The 18,910-nt window shown below is 49.3% G+C and overlaps 1 protein-coding gene, 1 long non-coding RNA gene and 1 other non-coding gene across 6 annotated transcripts in view; 2 read left to right on the forward strand and 1 right to left on the reverse strand.

The window, feature by feature from the left end:
* CACNA1A (calcium voltage-gated channel subunit alpha1 A) overlaps window positions 1-18,910 on the forward strand; it is a 254,178-nt gene that overhangs the window by 153,114 nt on the left and 82,154 nt on the right. For 3 of the 4 annotated variants that reach the window (XM_070792700.1, XM_070792697.1, XM_070792699.1), the window contains 9 exons: window positions 2,822-3,031; window positions 7,320-7,432; window positions 8,626-8,738; window positions 8,886-9,017; window positions 9,321-9,393; window positions 11,651-11,768; window positions 11,896-11,963; window positions 15,457-15,563; window positions 17,466-18,278. In XM_070792700.1, coding sequence (XP_070648801.1) covers window positions 2,822-3,031; window positions 7,320-7,432; window positions 8,626-8,738; window positions 8,886-9,017; window positions 9,321-9,393; window positions 11,651-11,768; window positions 11,896-11,963; window positions 15,457-15,563; window positions 17,466-18,278 — 1,747 coding nt within the window. The remainder of the gene's footprint in view (window positions 1-2,821; window positions 3,032-7,319; window positions 7,433-8,625; window positions 8,739-8,885; window positions 9,018-9,320; window positions 9,394-11,650; window positions 11,769-11,895; window positions 11,964-15,456; window positions 15,564-17,465; window positions 18,279-18,910) is intronic. The other variant, XM_070792698.1, reaches the window with a different exon arrangement.
* TRNAG-UCC (transfer RNA glycine (anticodon UCC)) lies at window positions 296-369 on the forward strand. The gene has a single exon. It is a non-coding gene; the product is annotated as a tRNA-Gly (tRNA).
* On the reverse strand, window positions 14,988-17,561 carry LOC139184067 (uncharacterized). The gene is made up of 2 exons (XR_011567503.1): window positions 17,394-17,561; window positions 14,988-16,588 (listed from the first exon to the last, which is right to left on the reverse strand). It is a non-coding gene; the product is annotated as an uncharacterized lncRNA (long non-coding RNA).

Here is an 18,910-nt window from a genome sequence, read left to right on the forward strand (position 1 = left end):
TGAGAAGCTGAAATCCATATTTGTATGGAAAATCTCCCAGTTTTTAAATGTAGACCAATACTTTCAACCTTCACAAGTCTCAGATGAACCAGTATGGCCCCTGGGATGCCAACTCACAATCTGTGTTTAGAATTTTGCTAATAGGAAGTGGCATTCTGAGAGATGTTTTTTGGGTTTGGCTGGTGTGAGGTTGATGGACAGTGCTTCATGGATTAATGTGCAAATGAACAAATGAATGGATGGATGGACGGATGTGTGAATAAATGATGAAAGAAGAAATGAATGGATGGGAGCTTCCCCTGGTGGTACAGTGGTTAAGACTCTGCATTTCCAATGCAGAGGCCACAGGTTCGATTCCTGGTCAGGGAACTAAGATTCCACATGTATGGCAAATTTAAAAAATAAATAGATAAATTAAAAAAAAAAAACACACAGAAATGAATGAGTGCACTAATAAATGAATAATGATAAAGGAAATGAATAAATGAATAAATGATAAAAGAATAAATGAATGAATGCGTGACACGCATACCCATGAGTGAGCAAATGGGTGAATGAATGAGCACACTGATGAATAAATGAAAGAATGAATCCTCCAATGAAGAAGAATAAACTAATGAATGCAATGGAAGATTTTCAAGAGGAGATATTTTAGAACACAAAATCAATCTATGTGAAGCTGAGCCCTGAACCTCCCCCACAAACCTGTCCATTCTCAGTGGATGACAGCTTTGTCCCTCCTGGGGCTCTCAGTCCAAAAACTTTGGCTTCTCCCTCTCTTCTACCCACGCTTGATCCATCAACAAATGTTGAAATATACCTTAAATAATAATACCCCAGGGCTTCCCAGGTGGCTCAGTGGGTTAAAGAGCCCACCTGCCAATGCAGGGAACATGGGTTTGATCCCTGGTCCAGGAAGATCCCTCATGCCTTGGAGCAACAAAGCCTGTGTGCCACAGCTATGAGCCTGTGCTCCACGGCAAGAGAAGCCCACACACCACAACGAGGAGTAACCCCCCAACTCACTGCAGCTAGAGGAAGCCTGAGCGGCAGTGAAGACCCAGCACAGCCAAAAATAAACAATAATAGAGAAAATTGAAAATAATAATACACCCCAAATCGGCCCAGCCTGCCTCCTCCTCAGCTGCCATGGAGTCCAGCCCTGGTCATCATCTGTCTGGACTAGAGCAGTCATCCCCGCTCGGCTCCTCCCTTGCCTTCCACGGTCTGTTCCGTGCCACAGCAGCCAGAGGACGTCTGAACCCCTAAGTCAAGTCACGCTCCTCTTGCCTCCATACCTCCCGCCTCACTCAAAACAAAAGCCCCGTTTGTCCCTGCAGCCCCCAAGGCCCTTCAGAACCTGCCAAGCCCCACCCCCCGCCCTCACCTCCTCCTCTTTCTCACCTGAACCACTTCACTCCAGCCATACTGTTTTCTTTATGCTGTTCCCCAAATACGTCAGGCAGGCATATTCCCACCTCAGGGCCTTTCCACTTGCTGTTTCTTTCCTCTGCCTAAGATACTAAGGTGACTCAGGCCAACCCCTTCACCTTAACGCCTTGGTTCAATGCTGCAGCTTGCCCAGTGGTCCCTCCTAGGGCTCCAGGTCCCCTTATTTGGCTCTGCTTTCTCTTTTTTTTCAAAGCACTTTGCACCTTCCATCACACTATTAATTTTTTATTTATTTATGTTTGAGTTGCACGTGGGCTTTCTCTAGTTATGGCGAGCAGGGGCTACTCTTCATTTGGTTTGGGGGCTTCTCATTGTGGTGACATCTCTTGTTGCAGAGCACAGGCTTCAGCAATTGCAGCAGGTGGGCTCTAGGGTACACGGGCTTCGGTAGTTGTGGCACACGGGCTTAGTTGCTATGCAGCATGTGGAATATTCCCGGACCAGGTGTTGAACTCAAGTCCCCTGCACTGGCAGGCGGATTCTTAACCACTGGACGACCAGAGAAGTCCTACTTAGTATATTATGTTTGCTCTCTGGCTCCCACACTGGAGTATCCATCCCAGGAGTGCAGGACTCTGATAACATGTATCCTGAACACCTGGGACAGAGCCTGGCATAGTAGGTGCCTTATAAATGCTTAAGAGCAAAAATATATGTGAGCAGAGGGCACAGCTGGCTCATTCTTTGGTGATTATTTTTAAAGTGAAATGTCCATGATAAACTAGGATCCTAGCCATACCTCCTCCTGGAGGCTTTCCAAGAACGGTGTATTCAGCTCTGCCGGCTGCGTCTGCACTGGGAGTCCTGAGCAGAGGTTCCAGCCTCATCCCACCCTGTAGCATGACCCCTAGAGTGATCAGACAGTGCCAGGAGAGGGAGATACAGAACGATGACTCCAGCAATGGAGAGCCATAAGCCTCCCCATTCTGAGCCATGCCATGCCATGCTCAGTCACTTCAGTCATTTCTGACTCTTTGCAACCCCATGGGTTCTAGTCCACCAGGCTTCTCTGTCTAAGGCATTTTCCTGGCAAGAATACTGGAGTGGGTTGCCATGCCCTTCCCACCCGGGGATTGAACCCACATCTACCTTCATTGCAGATAGTTTCTTTACTCCTGAACGACCAAGGAAGCCCCCTACCACCACATCCTGAGCACTCTGGTTATTTCTAGCACTGTTATTTTCAGGGACATTACCTTCTCATAAGTCCCATCTCTGGAAAGCTAAGCCCCTGAGTCATAATGGTTCCCCAGGGGCTTGCCTGCTTGGGAAGCTAATGGGTTCCCTGGCCAAAATCCGTGCCTGGGCCACACATCGGTTAATTTCCTCTGCAGGAACACCCTGACATTCTCCATCCTTTCCCTGGCAGGGTCTCCCTTCGCCCGAGCCAGCATTAAAAGTGCCAAGCTGGAGAACTCAACTTTTTTTCACAAAAAGGAGAGGAGGATGCGTTTCTACATCCGCCGCATGGTCAAAACTCAGGCCTTCTACTGGACTGTGCTCAGTCTGGTAGCCCTCAACACGCTGTGTGTCGCTATCGTTCACTACAACCAGCCTGAGTGGCTCTCCGACTTCCTCTGTGAGTACCGCCTGGCCCCATCCCCACCGGCTCCCTGATCCCTTCCTCACACCCTTTCTCTAGTTCTCTTTCTTTGGCAGTATGTGTTCCCTCTTTCCCCTTTTACTTGGGCCCCGTTTATAACTGGAGATAGGGCTGAAGTTCCTGCTGCCTCAATGACAGAGCCCAATTTGGGGGAGGGGGCGCCTGAGAGCTGGAAGCTGGAATTTGGGCCATCAGACACATGATCACTTTCTAAGAAAGGCACATAGAGGTGCATTGAAATAAAGACAGAGAGGGTCAGACTGCAAGACAGCCAGATACAGAAACATACATATGATTTCTAGGTGCATCCCTGGGAATCAAATTTATGGTTGAGAGATGAAGGTGCATTAGAGACAAAAAAGTAACCTGTATGTTGTACTCATCTTTTCTTCTCATTTCTCTCTGCTTCGTCTCTTTTCTTTCAAATCTTCTGCTTCTTTCCCCTTTCCTCTCTTGTTCTTTTTGACTTCCTTATGTCTCGGATTCATTCCTAGACAATAGCCTCCAACAACTGTGAGAACATCTTGCTCCTGCAGTGAAAACCAGGATTTCCAAGACTTTGCCCTTTTGGGCCTGTCCCCAAATTTCAGGAATTAACATGAGATAGTATCAAAATGGCAACCCACTCCAGTACTCTTGCCTGGAAAATCCCATGGACGGAGGAGCCTGGTAGGCTGAAGTCCATGGGGTCTCAAAGAGTCGGACACGACTGAGCGACTTCACTTTCATTTTTTGTCTTCATGCATTGGAGAAGGAAATGGCAACCCACTCCAGTGTTCTTGCCTGGAGAATCCCGGGGGTGGGGGGCCTGGTGGGCTGCCATCTATGGGGTCGCACAGAGTCAGACACGACTGGAGCGACTTAGCAGCAGCAGCAGCAGTATCAAAATTGTTGACCACGTTCGGGGAGAAGCAGGAAAGGAGGGAAGATCTATGAGCAGGGCTTAAAAAGTAAAGAGCTCTGAGAATTCAACAAGGGTAGTGGCTGGAAAGTGAGGAAGGCAATTGGATGCCTTGGCTCTGGCGTATGGGCCCCAAGTGAGGACTCCCCAAAACCTTTTTGCCTGCTGGTTGCCCTCCTCCTGCATCTTTTGGCTTGTCTGAATTAGGTCTGTAGATTCTCTGCCCTTCTGACCTGGTTCAGATTAACCCACGCAACCACTGGAGAAATCAAGTCTTCAGCCTCATGAGGCCTGGGTGTCTGGTGCAGGTCATTGTCCCCTTGTAACCCTTATTGTTCCCAGTCACTTTGGCTGACCACCCCCCCAGGACACTCCCCAGGGGCCAGTTCTCCTTCCGAGAGCTCTGACCTAGTTCCAACCTTAGTAATTGCATTTGGTCCCCCTGGAGTCTCTTACAAATGAGAACTATTTACTTTTTGTCTTAACCTCCTCGGGTAGCCTATTTTTAATCTCCCATATTGTCCCCACTAATCACCTTGCTTTGTCTGTCCTGGTTGGGGAACAGGGGGTTGAGACTTCCTGCCTGCCTGGGGCCTTTCTGTCTATAAACGTCCTTTAATTATCAATTTCCAGTTGAGAAAACTGTGACCCAGAGAGGTTAAGTAACTTGCCCAGAGTCACACAGCTAGTTAATGATGTAGCCAGGATTTGAACCCAAGCTATATCTGATGGTACATCCCTGCCGTGATCATTAGGTACCCTGGGTTCTCAGTGCCTGCTCTGCCCCCAACTCTCCGTGTGACCTTGGACAAATTATTACCATTATCCATCAAATGAAGACATCTTCAGTTATTGCTGCTGCCGTTTAGTTGCTAAATGTGTCCGACTGTTTGCGACCCCGTGGATTGTACCCCGCCAGGTACCTCAGTCCATGGGATTTCCCAGGCAAGAACAACGCAGTGGGGGCTTCCCTGGTGGTCCAGTGGTTAAGAATCCGCCTCCAATGCAAGGGACACGGGTTCCATCACTGGTCAGGGATCTAAGATCCCACGTGCCACAGGGCAAATAAGCCCATGCTCCACAACTAGAGAGAAGCCCCCACACATCATAACTAAGACCCAGCACAGCCAAATAAATAAATGATTTTTTTAAAAAAAGAACAATGGATTGGGTTGCCATTTCCTTCTCCAGGAGATCTTCCAAACCCAGGGATTGAACTTAGGTCTCCTGCTTGGCAGGCAGATTCTTTACCACTGAGCCACCTCGTCAATTATATGGCACTCTTTTATTTTTATTTTATGTGCCACTAAGAAATGAAACAATGCTGCCATCTAAACTAGGGCAGGCTGGTTTTAAATTACACCCCAGTTTCGGAGATGTCAAAACATGAACAAAAATATGTGTTGTAATCAATGAAGTGTAGTCGTTTCTCTGGGTCTCACATTTCTCTTCTATACTTGGGAGAAATTGGATTTGATGACACTGAAACTTCTTCCAGATCCACCAGTGCTTAGAGATCAGTAATTCTCTCAGGTCTTGTGTGTCACCAACTCTCATGATTCCATGGTAACTGGGAAACAAGCATCTTGGAAATTCTTACGTCCTCCCCGAATTTCTTCTGGGGGCTTTTGGAATGCATCAGATGTTACAGACAGATTTCCTCACTGACGTTTCAGTCTTGGGGGCTCTGGAGACCCCAGAGTTTCCCTCAGACACTGAAAGCTCCCTGGGGTCCTAAAACTAAGGGAAGGTTCAGTAATCATGAATGAGTGGGAAAGACCTTGACAGTCAGTTCAAATCACCTCTTAAAAGAAGGATATAGAGACTTCCTTGGTGATCCAATGGCTAAGACTCAGCACTCCCAGTGCAGGCAGTCAGGGACCTAGATCCCACGTGCTACAACTAAGTCCCAATACAGCCCAATAAATAAATAAATTTGTTAAAATTGATTTAAGAATGATATACTACGGAATTCCCCGGTGGTCCAGTGGTTAGAACTCAGCAGTTTCACTGCTGAGGGCCCAGGTTCAGTCCCTGGTCAGGGAACTAAAGTCCCACAAGCTGCGTGGCACAGCCAGAATAAAATCACAAAGAACTAGAAAAAAGTCTTATACCATTTTAAAAGAGAGTGATATGCGTGATATAACAAATACTCTTCACCTTCAAACAGAGCTAGCTATGTGACCAGAATGGAATTCTTAGAAGTTTGAGGCCTCTGTCTTCGATTTCTATATGCTTTCTTCCTCTCAGAATCTCTCCTTACCTCTCTTTCCCCTTTGAAAGGTGACTGCTCACGCCCTTCCTGACCACTCATCTTCCTACCCCACCAAGAAAACCCTCTTAGAAAAGGAATTGCTATTAACCGTTTCTTTGCTGGAGCAAACAAATACTCATAGTTACCTCTTCCCAAGGCAAAATTTTCACCATTATGCATTCTCATTGAAAAACAAAAGGCTTTGTCTTACATCAAGACTTTTAGACATTAGCAAGACAGGATTTCTAGGGGATATCCAATGAGTTTTCCTAGTTGGGAGAAAAGCCATGCCTTAGATTGGTTGCCTTTGGCACTCCCAACTAAGTCCCTAACACGAGGATTACAAATAGGACACTGTTATGATTTCCATTAATATTTCTATCAGTCCTTTGGAGCTCAAGCATATAAAAGCAGTTGAGTCATAATTCTTATGTATTATTACATAATTCTTAGTAATAGTACTTTGTTAGTTATAGAGTTAGTTATTAGCCAGTTAGTTCATTCATTCGTTTCTTTTTAATTAATTTTTATTGGAGTATAATTGCTTGCTCATTTTAAAAACATAGGAAAATGTATAAAATAAACAATGAGGCTCTACTGTATAGCATAAGAAACTATATTCAATGCCTTGTAGTATCCTATAATGGAAAAGAATATCTACACACACACACACATATATGTATGTATGTATAACTGTATCACTTTTCTGATTCAATTATATATACCTGGAATAAGCGTGCGTGTACAGTTGCTCAGTCGTGTCCAGCTCTTTGCAACCCCATGGACTACACTCCACCAGGCTTCTCTGTCCATAGGATTCTCCAGGCAAGAATACTGGAGTGGGTTGCTATTTCCTTCTCCAGGGGATCTTCCCAACCCAGGGATCGAACTTGCATCTCCTACACTGGCAGGCAGATTCTTCACCACTGAGCGACCTGGGAAGCCCATACCTGAAATAACTATACTTCAATTTTAAATTTTCTTAATTAATTTTTAAAAAACCATAGTAAGCACCCAGGAACCCACCAGCCAAGTTTCACTTAATAGGAACGTCAGAGCCACCTAGCACAAATCTAATCTCCTCTCTGTTTTCCCCCCTCCCTTTCTAGACTATGCAGAATTCATTTTCTTAGGACTCTTTATGTCCGAAATGTTTATAAAAATGTACGGGCTTGGGACGCGGCCTTACTTCCACTCTTCCTTCAACTGTTTTGATTGTGGGGTAAGTGCTCTGGTTTCTAAGGAGTTCATTCCCCAGCTGATGTGCTTAGAATGGTTGATACCTGGGGACACAGGAGAGAGAGAAGTAGGGTCACGCCTGGGTATGACAGATCCTGCTGAGTGCAAAAGGAATCAGAGGATAATCCCCAACTTTGATGAAGATACAGAGCTCCCAGAACCCTCCCCAACCACTGCCAGTGCAAGGGGAAATTTACGGACCCATTTTGGAAAGTAAAGGATGACCTGGCAAATCCACTTCTGGGGATTCACTCTAGAGAAACTTATGCGGACACCTAAGAGACATATACAACAATGCCTTGAGCGGCTTCACTAGTCCCAAGCCAAATGACCCAAATCTCCCTTTGCAGTAGGGTGGATAAATAAGTTGTATATAAATAATGCAGTTCTCTGCACCAGCGAGAGGCAGCCAACAGTAGCCACACCCATCAGCCACATGGTATCGCACAGGAGGCAGAACTAGTCCATATAGCATGATTCTGCTCATGAAAGTTCAGACGGACAAGACCAAGCTATATGGATTTCAGAGGATCCTTGAACACTTTAAGGCAAAGACCTCGAAAACATAAGTCAAAGAAGCCAGACATAAAAGGTCACGTATTACGTAATTCCATTTATATCCAGAACAGGCAAATCTCCAGAGTCAGAAAGTAGATTAGAGGTTGCCAGGGGCTGGGAGGAGGGGGCTGGAGAGCAACTGCTCATGGGTCCAGGGTTTCCTCTGGGAGCGATGGAAATGTTTCAAAAGTAGAGAAGGGTGATGGTTATACACTGTGAACATGCTAAATGCCACTGAATCGTGCATTATTTTAAATGAACCATTCTGGTTAATTTTCTGTTGTGTGAATTTCACCTCAATTTTTTTAATGCAAGGAAATAGTTATTATAAAATTCAGGGTGGTGGCTATGTCTAGGGTTCCCCAGAGGCTTTCAGGGTGCTGACATGCTCTATTTCTCGACGCAGATGGTGGTTGCATGGGCATTCAATTTGTAATTATGTTTCAGGAATTCTTTGCACTCATGTTAATAAGTTTAAAAAGAGAAGGGATAAGAGGCGTGTGAGACACTCACTATGATTTCATTTGAGTGGGGGGAGTTGGACTGGGTTCCTGCAAGGTCCAGACCCAGGCACATTTGCAAGGAGCATGGACACAAGACCGGGATCCTCTGTTCTAGGTCATCATCGGGAGTATCTTTGAGGTCATCTGGGCTGTCATAAAACCCGGCACATCCTTTGGAATCAGTGTGTTACGAGCCCTCAGGTTATTGCGTATTTTCAAAGTCACAAAGTAAGTCTTTGGGTTCCCTGGCATCCCAAGGTGGGGATGGGGGCTGGGGCGGGGTCACCTCCTTCCCATGTTGGGAAGATGGGCTCAGCTGCTGCCACCCTGGCCCCAGCCTGACCCCCATACCCCAACCCTGGCCTCTCTTGGCAGGTACTGGGCATCTCTCAGGAACCTGGTCGTCTCTCTTCTCAACTCCATGAAATCCATCATCAGCCTGTTGTTCCTCCTTTTCCTATTCATCGTCGTCTTTGCCCTTCTGGGAATGCAACTCTTTGGCGGCCAGTAAGTGCTCAGCAGCTTCTCTTGACTTCTGCTTCCCTGGGGTCCAGCCCAGGGCCTCCCACCCTTACCTTGCTCACTGCCTCCAGAGACCCAGGCCCACCTGCACCACACAGTCTGCCTTCCTCATGGCCTGGATGATGCCCAGTGCACCCACCCAGATGGGCAGGGCCCTGGGTACCACTCAGTATGTCTTTCTAAGGGAAACAGAGATGCTGGCGATGTTGCCCTGGAAACAAGATACTGAGCCAAGCCCTCACACGCCTAGGGTGGGACCAACGTGAAATGTTTGTGCCCTCTCCACAGGTTTAATTTCGATGAAGGGACTCCTCCTACCAACTTCGACACTTTTCCAGCAGCAATAATGACAGTTTTTCAGGTACAACCTTCACCCAGTCCCATGAATGCAGGGCCCCATGGAGAAGCACCAGGGTTCATTAGGAGGGGGACAGGAAATGTGGGCAGGAGCCTTTATTGTGGCTGTTCCACAGGAAGAAATGGGTAAGGCAGGTTAATCAGGCTTAGGATTGGCTAGTTTGAATAATTTCGGCAAGTCCTGGAGCTGTCTTGAGTTATATGGAACCTGACCCTGGGCTAATTCCAACAGTAGAATATTGGCCTAAGTGTAAGAGCCCAGTAGTGGAGATGGTTTGGAGTGTGGGCTCTGAATTGGTTGGTTTTCATTTTTTAAACCACACCCACAGGCAAATTGTTTACTAACTCTAAGAATTAGCTAGTCCTGACTCCCCCCAGGATCAGTAAGACCCCTCCCATATGTCAAAGCATCAGAATATAGAAAATAATAGACATCGATAATACACCATCTTCCCCGTGACTGGAAGACACCCCAATTCCGTATTCCAAAGCAGACAGATTGACCGTGGGTGGTCCCGCCAAACCAACTTCTGCACCCATGTAGGCACATGCCCCAAGGTTTAGAACTGGCCAAGCTGGGACTTCCAGAGCCGTTCCATGTGGGTTCTGTCTCTTTAGAGAACAGAAAGTTTATGGGAAAATGTGACTTCACTCCTCTCTTCTCCTGGGGGAAGGGGAACTTCTGAATGAGACCTGTAGACAGGGGCTTGGAAAGGGAAACCATCCATGAAATTCTGAGCCTTTACATCAATGATTATCGATAGTAGTCATCACCGCCCATATGTCTTCAGCACAGGGCTTGTTGCCCAAGAGGTATTTGTCCCCCAAGGACACCTAGAAGTATCTGGAAACATTTTAGGGTTGTCGCAAGTGGGGTGTGGGGGTGTTACTGGCATCTAATGGGTAGAGCCCAAGGATGCTGCTTAATACCCTGCAGTGCACAGGACAAGAGGAAGTTCCCAAATGCCAGCAGTGCCAAGACTGCAAAACCCTACCTAATGGATTAACATCTTTGGAGTTCTTTCATATTTACTTTATCCTCATGAAAATAATGGGGCTTCCCTTGTGGCTCAGATGGTAAAAAATCTGCCTGCAATGCAGGAGAGACCCAGGTTTGATCCCTGGGTTAGGAAGATCCCCTGGAGAAGGGAATGGCAACCCACTCCAGTACTCTTGCCTGGAAAATTCCATGGACAGAGGAACCTGGCAGGCTACAGTCCATGAGGTCACAGAGCGCTGGACTTGACTGAGCAACTAACACTCTCACTTTTTTTCACTTTCATGGAAATAATGCAAAGGAGGGAAGCTGGATATTTTTTTAACAACCGTGTAGATCCTGCATACACATCCCTTTAGCCCTTCCCATACACGTCAGCATCTTGCCTGTTTGCCAGCACTTGCGTCTCTTTACCTGAGGCTTCCTCTGATCACCTGTACCACCACCATCCCCACCCCCAGATACAGCAGTCCAGAAGTACCTGTGGATATATAGCAAGAGAAATTTACGTCTCACAGTTCTGAAGGCTGGAGGTAGATCAGGGTGCATCCAGGGTTGATTCCAGGTGAGGACTGTCTTCTGGCTTGTAGACAACCGCCTTGTCACTTCTCTCACACACAGCAGGGGGAGGGAGGGAGACAGAGAGGCAGAGAGAGACCAAATTCTCTGCTGTCTTTTCTTATAAAGGCACTAATCCCCTCATTGTGGCACTTGTGGTAAAGAACCCGCCTGCCAATGCAGGAGATCTATGTTCTGTCCCTGAGCCAGGAAGATCCCCTGGAGAAGGGCATGGCAACCCACTCCAGTATTCTTGCCTGGAAAATCCCATGGACAGAGGAACCTGGCAGGCTCCCGTCCATGGCGGTCACAAAGAGTTGGACACGACTGAGCACACAATCCCCTCATGAGGGCCCCACCATCATGTCTTCAGCTAATCCTAATTCCCTCCCATCTCTAAATAACATCACATGAGGGTTTATAGCCTCAACATATATGACTCAGCCTATAGCAAAATCTCCCTATCATATCAGAGAAAACCAGAAAGATCTGAAACTCCTCTTCCAGGGTCACTTTTTGCTAGAACAGGCTGAGAGCTCCTCCACGCAAGGACAGCCCTTTCCTCTCGCAAACGGCCAAGACCATCCCCACCCAGAGACACGGGCCGAGAAAGGGCCCACACGCCAGGTTCCGGCTCCACAGCTGCATCTCTGAGGGGCCCAAGGTTGAGGGGGGGTTGGCTGTGTGTTTCTCCCTCCCCTTTCAGATCCTGACGGGCGAAGACTGGAACGAGGTCATGTATGACGGCATCAAGTCTCAGGGGGGCGTGCAAGGTGGCATGGTGTTCTCCATCTACTTCATCGTGCTGACGCTCTTCGGGAACTGTATCCTCTGGGGGGGCGGATGAGCCTGGGGCCTCAGGGAGAGCAGGGGAAGCATAAGGGAGGGGTTCAGGAGTCCCAGATATCAGGGTTCATGTGGCAATGCTTTCCCTAACTCCAGCGTTTGCAGACACCCTCCTGAACGTGTTCTTGGCCATCGCGGTGGATAATCTGGCTAACGCCCAGGAGCTCACCAAGGTGGAGTTGGTGGGAGAATGTTGCTGTGCAAAGTTACCACCTGCTCATGGCAGATCAGGACCGTGCCAGGCAGGGGGTAGGGTGGGGTAGGGGGACAGGAGCTGGGGTCAGAGCCTTTGTCCCGGCTTCACTGTGCCAGGGAGAAAGGCACCTCCTCCCCCACCCCCAAAATAGACTGTCCCTCATCAAGTGGCTTCTTCAGCAAAGGAGGGCGGAGGTGGGGGTGGTTAAGGCAGCAGGGTTGCTGCAGGAAGCAGATGGCAAACTCCACCAGAGTGCCCGTTTATAGGGAGTGGGCAGTGTCGAGGGGCTTCCAAGGAATGCGGCAGCCTCCAGGCGAGCAGGCACTGTCAGCACCCTAAACCCGGAAGGAGGGGACAGATGGAGAGTAGCCCAGACAAGGTTCTGAGGCTCAGTGTGTGTCCCCGTGAGCTTGGGAACTGGCCGGACTTCACCACTGAGCAGCAGCAGTAAAGAATTATATGATGCTCATGGTTCCAGGTGTAACTGTCATTTCCCTTTGGCAGAAGAGGGGACTGAGGTTCAGAAAGGCAGAATCACCGACCCCAGATGGGATGATGACAGCTGCTATTATTTAAAGCATCATGCTATACATGTCAGGAGCTCAGCATAATTTGGGGCATACAGGAAGTGATCAATAACAGGAACCTCTGTAAGTCACTTCGCATGACCAGAGATCCGGAGCTACAGCTCTTCATTTTACAGAGCTGGGAAAGGGAAGGCTAGGATTCAAACCCAGACTTGGCAAGTTCCAGAGCCTGAGTTCTTTACCCACACACCCTGCCAACTTTCATTTGAGCCCCAGCTGAGCAGGTAACGATCAAAATAAAAATTAACAACCACCAAAGGAAATGTGATGGCCCCTCTCGTATGGCAGACACCAGAAAGCATGAGATAGGGAGTAACTGTTATCCCCATTTTGCAGATGGGAAAACTGAGGCCGAGAGAGGCCAGGACCTTGCCACACAGCTAGGAACTGAAAGAGCAGAGGTGTGATCCCTCAAAGAGCAGAGCACAGTAAATGAAATCAGAAAGGAATTTGGGGTGTGGGGGTATGAACTGTTCATGTGAGGAAGCAGCCCAGTTTTCATTCATGGTCAGTGGTATTGGATTATTTGGACAAAATCTTATGCCAAATGCCCTTAGGGCAGCCCTGTACTCCCTGGGATTCAGGTCCACCTCAGCTAGGCACAAAGAAGGCAACATTGCTTTCAGGAACACAGCTTATGCCCTCTGGATAGCCCCTGAGCAGGGCTGCTAGGAAGGGTTGAACGGGTACTGTACCGCACAAGGGAAGCCGAGCACCTTTTGCAGTTTGAGGGGAAGCTGTCTGGAACAGAGGCATGTTAGGAGGTGGTCGTGGTCTAGCCCAAGTCTTTCACCTGCAGCCCTATCACATTAAGAGAACATATGCAGAATCATTCAGGAGGGCCAGGCCTGGGGCCTGCCTCAGCTTCACCACCCCATCCCCCATGCCTTAAGGTACACAGGCCATATTCAGGGAACCGAACTGAACTGAGAAGACTGCCAACCGTCCATCTGCCAGCCATGGCAGGAGGGAGAGAGAGTTTCCCAGGCCCAGCCCTGACTGGAGGAAAGACGGAAATCTCTGCCACCCCCTAGCATACGGCCACAGTCCTGGCCACCATGGGGCTGACTGGTGTCACTGTTCCAGGGGCTGATTTTAACCATGAGCTCATCTAGGTTCCAAGACCCCATCCTCAAGGGCTGTCGTCGGGGAGGGGGTGCCCCAGGAGGGTGGGAAAAGAGAGGGAGAAAGCTCATCGCCTGTGAAATGTCATCCAGACCCTCATTCTTCCCTTCGTTTATTCCACAAGCATTTCTTGGGCATTTAAAATGTGGCAGGGACCCCACTCAGCCCCTGATGTGGTTAATTTTTTTTTGATTGAGGTATATTTGATTTATAATGTGTTCGTTTCTGGTGTACAGCAAAGTGATTCAGTTACAAACATAGATTATTTTTCATATTTTTATTATAGTTTATTAGAAGGTTTTAACTATAGTTCCCTGTGCTACATCATAGGACCTTGTTGTTAGACAGGTTTTTATCTCATTTAGCCCTCACAGAAAACCTCATAGGCAAATTCTCTGAGCCCCATTTTACAGACTTTGTTATTCATTGAAAAGCATTTATTGAGCACCTGCTGTGAACAGGGCCTGGTCTAGGGGCCAGGGAAATAGCCAGGAATAAAACAGACAGATCTCTGCCTTCATTGATATTCTAGCAGAAGAGATAGACGAGAAAGAAACTTGTCAGCTAGTGATAAGTGCTAAGGAGAAATATGAAGTAGGGAAGTCTAGGAGTTGAAATTTTAGACGAAGACTGTGAGGTACAAAGAAAGACTTCGTCCAAGGTAAGCAGAAAGTGGAGGAGCTGCTATTTGAATCCAGACGGATCCAGAATTTGTGCTTCTAACCATATGCTGCACGGCTTGAACTCGAGCGTGTTTCAGACTCACCTGGGAGCTTGTTGAAAACGCAGGTGCTGGGGCCCGGGCCAGGTTCTTCAGGCCTGGGAATCTGCATTTGTGCATTTGCAGTGTATCCGAGGCAAGTAGTCCAGGGACTCGGCTCTCAGAAATGCTTGGATGTGATGCCAGAAAGAGGGGTGGACTTGGGAGAGCAGGGTGGCCAGTCGAGTCCCACCCCTGTGTTGTCACTGACACAGAGTGTCCTGATCTGACCATTTCCGAGGTGGTAAGGTTGCTTCTTGCCCCAGAGATCCCAGCGCAGTGGGAGAGGTGCCCTGCCACCGCATGATCTTGCTTATTGGCGGGTTTGTCTCTGGCCATTTCTTTCTCGTTGCTTTTTCTTTGCTTTTTCTTTGTTGGCTTTTCTGTTTTACGAATGAGGCCCTGCATGAAGGCTGAAGAAGGATTTAAAGCCCCAAAACGTCTTTTTCTGTATGTATTTTATAAAACATCTTCCCCCATCCTCCTCCTCTCTGAACCTAACTGGCTGAGAATCTAAGTTCCTCTCCTGATTCCCCTTCTGGAGGCTGTTGGCAGTGCATGGGATGGGCTGTGGGTGCCAGATTTTTCTGCACGTGGGGGCTTATTGGTGTTTTATTTAAAGTCTTGGTTCAGAGAGCTTAAATGACCCAGGAAGTAGAATGAGAGGAAAATCTTTGCATTAATTTCCAGCTCACTGAGACAGAGTTACAGAAAAATCTCCATTGTGGGAAAGGAAGGCAGTCTTTTTCCTTTCTTCTGTGTGTTAAAATAGGGTTCAGAATGAGCTGGATATCAAGCCTGGACATGAAGGGGATAGCAGTACACTTAACCAATGAGTATACATTCCAATTAGGGGGCCTCAGCTCTGATTGGTTGATACCCAAGCCAGACCTGTTTGTAAATATCTCAAATGATGCCCCTGGTTAACAGTAGGGTCAGAGATGCAGCCCCAAGGCCCAGTTCATAGTTTGTGAACAGGGATCCTATGTGCCTTTTAGGATGAACAAGAAGAAGAAGAGGCTGCCAACCAGAAACTCGCCCTCCAGAAAGCCAAAGAGGTGGCAGAAGTGAGTCCTCTGTCTGCAGCCAACATGTCCATAGCTGTGTAAGTGCCACCAACTCTGAGATGCTCTCTGGGCTCCTCAGCCTCTGCACCCTCCCAGTCAAGGATTTGGGGGCAGGGAGCAGTCCCTAACTGCGTTGAGCCTTAGGAAAAAGTACTTCTGCCCTCCCACCCACTTTCAGTCAAGAAATAGTTAATAAACACATACTCTGTGCCAGACACTGTTGCTGAAAATACAGCATTAAAAAGAGGTTGAGGTGTATAGGGAGGGCTAGGAGTGATGAGCGTTATGATTTAAGTGAAATTGTCAGGGGTGGTCTCAGGTGACAAAGCCTGAAGAAGGTGAGGGAGGAGCTCATCTCAGGCAGTGGGAACAGCATGTACAAAGGCCCTGAGGCAGGAACGTGCCAGTGTGGTTAGGGTACCAGAAAGAAGCCCATGTAACTAAAGTAGAGTGAGTGGGGGTGGAGAAGTGGCAGGAGGTAGAGGCAGACAGGTGATGAACAGATCCTGTAGGGCCTTTTGGGCAGTGGGGAAGACAGAGAATTTTGTTCTGAGCCAGGGGAGACACATGGACAGTTCTTAAGGAGGAACAGGGACTCAGGTGCCCTCTAGGTACTATCAGGGGAGCAAGGGCAAGAGACCAGGTTGGAAAGGACTGCACTGTTCCCTGCAAAAGAGATAATAAGGAATGGACCAGGGTGGTGCCAGAGCAGGTGATGGGTATAGCTGAATTGTAGACAGATCGTGAAGGTAAGAGTGAACCAGAATTTGCTAGTGGATCAGAGGTGGTCAGGTGGTGAGAGTTAAGGTGTTTTGATTAAAGAAAGATTCATTAACACTGCTGCTGCTGCTAAGTCACTTCAGTCGTGTCCGACTCTGTGCGACCCCATAGATGGCAGCCCACAGGCTCCCCCATCCCTGGGATTCTCCAGGCAAGAAGACTGATACACCGATATTCTGAATCGTGCCTTTGTTGGGTAGTCCCGGGACTTTGCAACACTGTGGGGCAGTGCATCACTGGACAATGTAGAGGGGGCTTTCTTTCCCAGAAAGCAAGGAGGTGGCTGTGAAAGGAGAACACAGGGAGATACATGCTCAGACATGGAAGCCCATAGGAGGTGATGGTCTGTATACAAATATAGATACACACAGAATGCCTGGAAAAATCTGAATGTTTGAGGGCTTCAGTTGGCACCCCCAGCAACAATCCCACTGGTGTTTTTCACCATCTCCATAGAGACACTGTCTCAAGACTCCCAAGTGCCTATGCGAGGGCTTCCAGAACCTGCTGCAGGTCAGTGTTCATTATGATTGGCTGTCTCAGAGATTAAGAGTATTCTGAACATCAGGACCGCCCCCAGGGGCCCTGTACTACAACTTGAAGAGGAATAGAGAGGTCAGTTGATGAACATACACCTGACTGAGACCCCCCATTAGACGAAATGCCCAGCCAAGCCAGGATACCCAAGATGCCCACCTGGGCTGAGACTCCTGTAAGGCTGAGATGACCAGCCAGGTTGAGTTTTTCCACACACGTTAAAACACCTAGTTGGGTGGAGATACCCAGCCAAGTCAAGATATCCCACCTGGTCCAAGAGACCTCCCCCTACCCAGGTCAACATGCCTTTCTGGGCCAAGGTACCGATACAGGTGGAGATGCCCACTGGGCCGTTATACCCACCTGGGCAGAGATGCCCACTTGGGTCAAGATGTCTGTCTGGGCCAAGGTACCTGCCTGAGCAGAAATGCCTACCTAGGTCAAGATGCCCACTGAGATAGGTATCTGGGTGAAAATGCCCACTTGGAGCAAGACATCCACCAAGGTGGAAATACCTAACTGAGCTGAGATCTCCACCGGGGCCCACACACCTGTTGGCCTGAGTGGCCCCTGCAGGCCACGACGCCCAGCAGTTCCATAACCCCGGCACGATTTCTTTACAGGAAGGAGCAACAGAAGAACCAGAAGCCCGCCAAGTCGGTGTGGGAGCAGCGGACAAGCGAGATGAGGAAGCAGAATCTTCTGGCCAGTCGGGAGGCACTCTACAACGAGATGGACCCAGACGAGCGCTGGAAGGCCTCCTACGCTCGCCACCTGCGGCCCGACATGAAGACCCACCTGGACCGGCCGCTGGTGGTCGACCCCCAGGAGAACCGTAACAACAACACCAACAAGAGCCGGGCGGCCGAGCCCACGGTGGACCAGCGCCTCGGGCAGCAGCGAGCCGAGGACTTCCTCAGGAAACAGGCCCGCTACCACGACCGGGCCCGGGACCCCAGCAGCTCCGTGGGCCTGGACACCCGGAGGCCCTGGGCGGGCAGCCAGGAAGCCGAGCTGAGCCGGGAGGGGCCTTACGGTCGCGAGTCGGACCACCACGCCCGGGAGGGCGGCCTGGAGCAACCGGGGTTCTGGGAGGGCGAGGCGGAGCGGGGCAAGGCGGGCGACCCGCACCGGAGGCACGCGCACCGGCAGGCGGGCAGCCGCGAGAGCCGCAGCGGGTCCCCGCGCACCGGGGCCGACGGAGAGCCCCGCCGGCACCGGGCGCACCGCAGGCCGGGCGACGAGGCCCCGGACGACAAGGCCGATCGGAGGTCCCGGCACCGCGAGGGCAGCCGGCCGGCCCGGGGCGGCGAGGGCGAGAGCGAGGGCCCAGACGGCGGCGGCGAGCGGAGGCGGCGGCACCGGCATGGCCCTCCCCCAGCGTACGACGCGGACATGCGCAGGGAGGACAAGGAGCGCAGGCACCGCAGGAGGAAGTAAGTGGAAGCGATGAAACCCAAGGAGTATCAGCTAGCTACCTGGTACTCTCCCGAGCCGCTCATTTCAGCTTCTTACCAACCCGCAAAGATAGATGGCATTGCCATAGCCCATTTCACAGATGGGGAAACAGAGCTGACTTGCCCAAAGTCACACATCTAATAAGTAGCCTTGAACCCAGGTCATCTGGCTCCAGAAGCTGCAAACTGTCACGCCCTTGTATCAGGGAAACTACAAAAACTCTCCCCCAGAATGGTATGGCTCTTCCATGTGCTTGCGGGTCGCCTTGGCCAAGGGACTCCACGTCTCTGGGCCTCAGTTTTCTCAATCTGTAAAATGGAGAAAAATGTAAAATCCCACTAGGGATTGAGTCATTCCGGGAATTAAATGATGTAGTAGATGGAAAGGGCCTGAAAGCAACTGACACGTAAGTGCTTGGGAAATTTAGATCCTTTTAGCTGTTACTGAGTCAATCATTTTTTCACCTTACATTATTTTGCTGGGGGGTGGGGGGGCAGGGAACGGTTGTTGAAAAAGCCACTCTGGGTCAGAATTGAAGGATGAGCAAGGTTCAAGGCTTTTGGAGGCATCTCCCAAGCCAGAACCTCATCCAATCAGAAATGACACCCTC

This window comes from Bos indicus, chromosome 7 (assembly GCF_029378745.1).
Source record: "Bos indicus isolate NIAB-ARS_2022 breed Sahiwal x Tharparkar chromosome 7, NIAB-ARS_B.indTharparkar_mat_pri_1.0, whole genome shotgun sequence".
Taxonomy (NCBI): Eukaryota; Metazoa; Chordata; class Mammalia; order Artiodactyla; family Bovidae; genus Bos; species Bos indicus.